Genomic DNA, 2,420 nt, shown 5'->3' with positions numbered 1-2,420 from the left:
TGCCGCAGTTTGATTTCTGCTTGGATAATCACCCGAAAATTTCAGCAGCACAAGCAGAATCCCTGGAAATAATCCCATCCACTGAAGAAGTGAAGCAGGCAGTATGGGCATGTGGCGTCGACAAAGCTCCGGGGTTCGACGGCTACAATTTCAAGTTTATTAGGGAAATGTGGGATACTATCAAGGAGGATATATATGAATTTGTGCTGGAATTCTTTGTTACAGGCACCTCTGTGAGGGACATAAATGTCACCTGGGTTACCCTGATCCCCAAAAATGAAAATCCTTCGTCCATCGAAGAATACAGACCGATAAGCATGGTGGGCGCCCTCTACAAAATTATATCCAAAATCCTATCCTCTCGACTCAGGAAAGTGATCGGCCAGCTCATTGATGAATCTCAAAGCGCCTTTGTGATGAACAGACAGATTCTTAATGGTGTCCTTATCGCAAATGAATCCTTAAGATGGCTGAAAAAGAGGAAGATTCCTGGTACGCTGATAAAACTAGATTTCCAAAAGGCGTATGATTCGGTAAACTGGAATTTCTTGAAGCTCGTTATGGAAAAACTAGGTTTTGGTAGGACATGGATTAGATGGATTATGAACTGTGTCACCTCGGCATCGATGTCTATCCTTCTAAATGGGTCCCCCCTCAAACCTTTCAAGATGGAAAGAGGATTGAGACAAGGTGATCCACTATCACCATACCTGTTTATCCTCGTCAGTGAAGCTCTAGTGTGCCTCCTAAAGAAAGCTGAAGACATGAATATGATTCAGGCTGTCCATATTGGGAAAGAGAAGGTAAGCCTAAAACACCTCCAATTTGCTGACGACATGCTTATTTTTGCTCCTCAAAATACCTTGTGCATTACAAATTACTTCAGAATCCTGGATGTTTTTGCTATCATGTCCGGTCTGACTCTGAACTACAGCAAGTCAAGTTTCATATCATGGAGCCCGGATAATCATGAATGGGCAAAGCACATTGCCAGTCAGGTGGGATGCCGTCACTCAACATGTCCCTTCACATATCTCGGTTTTCCCCTTGGTGACCATATGAATAAATGTTCTGCATGGAAACCAGTGATGTACAAAATCCAAAGTAGGCTGGCCACATGGAAAGCAAAGACATTATCTCGAGCAGGGCGTTTGACTCTCATCAAAAGTGTCCTCAACAACCTCCCTATCTATTATATGAGTATGTTTAAAAAGCCAAAAGCTGTTGCCTCGAGAATAGTGTCCATACAAAGAAACTTCTTTTGGGGTGGGCCATCCGGAGACAGAAAGGGATGCCCTAGGATCAAATGGGCGGACATCCAACTTCCAAAAGAGTTGGGCGGTCTTGGAGTGGGTAATATGATGCACAAAAATCTAATCTTGTTGTTCAAATGGTGGTGGCGTTTCTCGGAATCTGATCAGGCTCTGTGGAAGAAAATTCTAAAATCGGTGCATGAAATCAAAGGCCTAAAAGCCTCATCCGACGCTTTTAGCAAAGTAGCAGATGGTACATGGGCTCAATTGATGAGTAAGGATATCGTCTCGTCCAGAATTAGATCCATCATTGAGGAGGGTATGCTAGTCAGTTGGTAACGGCAACTACGTTAGCTTTTGGCAAGATAGGTGGTGTGAAGCCGGGACGTTGAAAAGGTTTTTCCCAAGGTTGTACTCGATATCCCTACAAAAAAAATCTCCTTATAAGTCAGATGGGGGATTGGCAGGAAGGATCTTGGACTTGGCATCTAATATGGCGTAGAGCGCTATACGATTGGGAAATCGAAGATATCTCAAACCTCAAAGGCCACATCGAGCAGAAAAAGCCGAGCCGAGATTTAGAGGATGGCGTGGTATGGAGACACACTGGTAACTTGAGCTATCCTGTAAAGAGTATTACCGCAACTTTGTGTGAACAGTCTACCCCAACCTTACCCAAAGCTATATCCTATGTTGTATGGCAGAAATTCATCCCTCCAAGAGCACAGTTGTATGTTTGGTTGGCAAACTTGGAGAAACTCAACACTGGAGACTTTCTAGTAGAAAAGGGGATTATTGAAGCTCAACGGGCCTTATGCCCCTTATGTAACCTACAAACAGAATCAAACTCCCACGTCCTGTTTTCATGTACAATCTCTTGGAGAGTTTGGATGAATATGCTAGAATGGTGGGGTATCTCCGGGGCTCTACAAAATCAGTGTAGAAGATTCTGCCTTGAATGGTTGGGTCTGGTGAAGAATAGGAAATATCGGAAGCTATGGGGACTTATCCAAGGCTGCGTCATATGGTCACTATGGTACCAGAGGAACAAAATAAAATTCGAGAATGGAGATCCAAATGCAAACAATTTTATCTACTCACTGAAAATCAGAATTGGAATATGGGCTAAAGAAATGATGGGATTCCCTGGATGGTCTTCCGATGATG

At 43.4% G+C, this 2,420-nt stretch overlaps 1 protein-coding gene across 1 annotated transcript in view; it reads left to right on the top strand.

The window, feature by feature from the left end:
• The first annotated feature begins 1,705 nt into the window (after positions 1-1,705).
• The window catches only part of LOC130810754 (uncharacterized), a 753-nt gene continuing 38 nt past the window's right edge, over positions 1,706-2,420 (top strand). Inside the window, exon 1 of the mRNA XM_057676887.1 lies at positions 1,706-2,420. This exon is cut by the window's right edge and continues 38 nt beyond it. Coding sequence (XP_057532870.1) covers positions 1,706-2,420 — 715 coding nt within the window.

This window comes from Amaranthus tricolor, chromosome 4 (assembly GCF_026212465.1).
Source record: "Amaranthus tricolor cultivar Red isolate AtriRed21 chromosome 4, ASM2621246v1, whole genome shotgun sequence".
NCBI lineage: Eukaryota > Viridiplantae > Streptophyta > Magnoliopsida > Caryophyllales > Amaranthaceae > Amaranthus > Amaranthus tricolor.
Note: the sequence above shows the minus strand (reverse complement) of the source record. Positions and strands in the feature narration are given on the sequence as shown.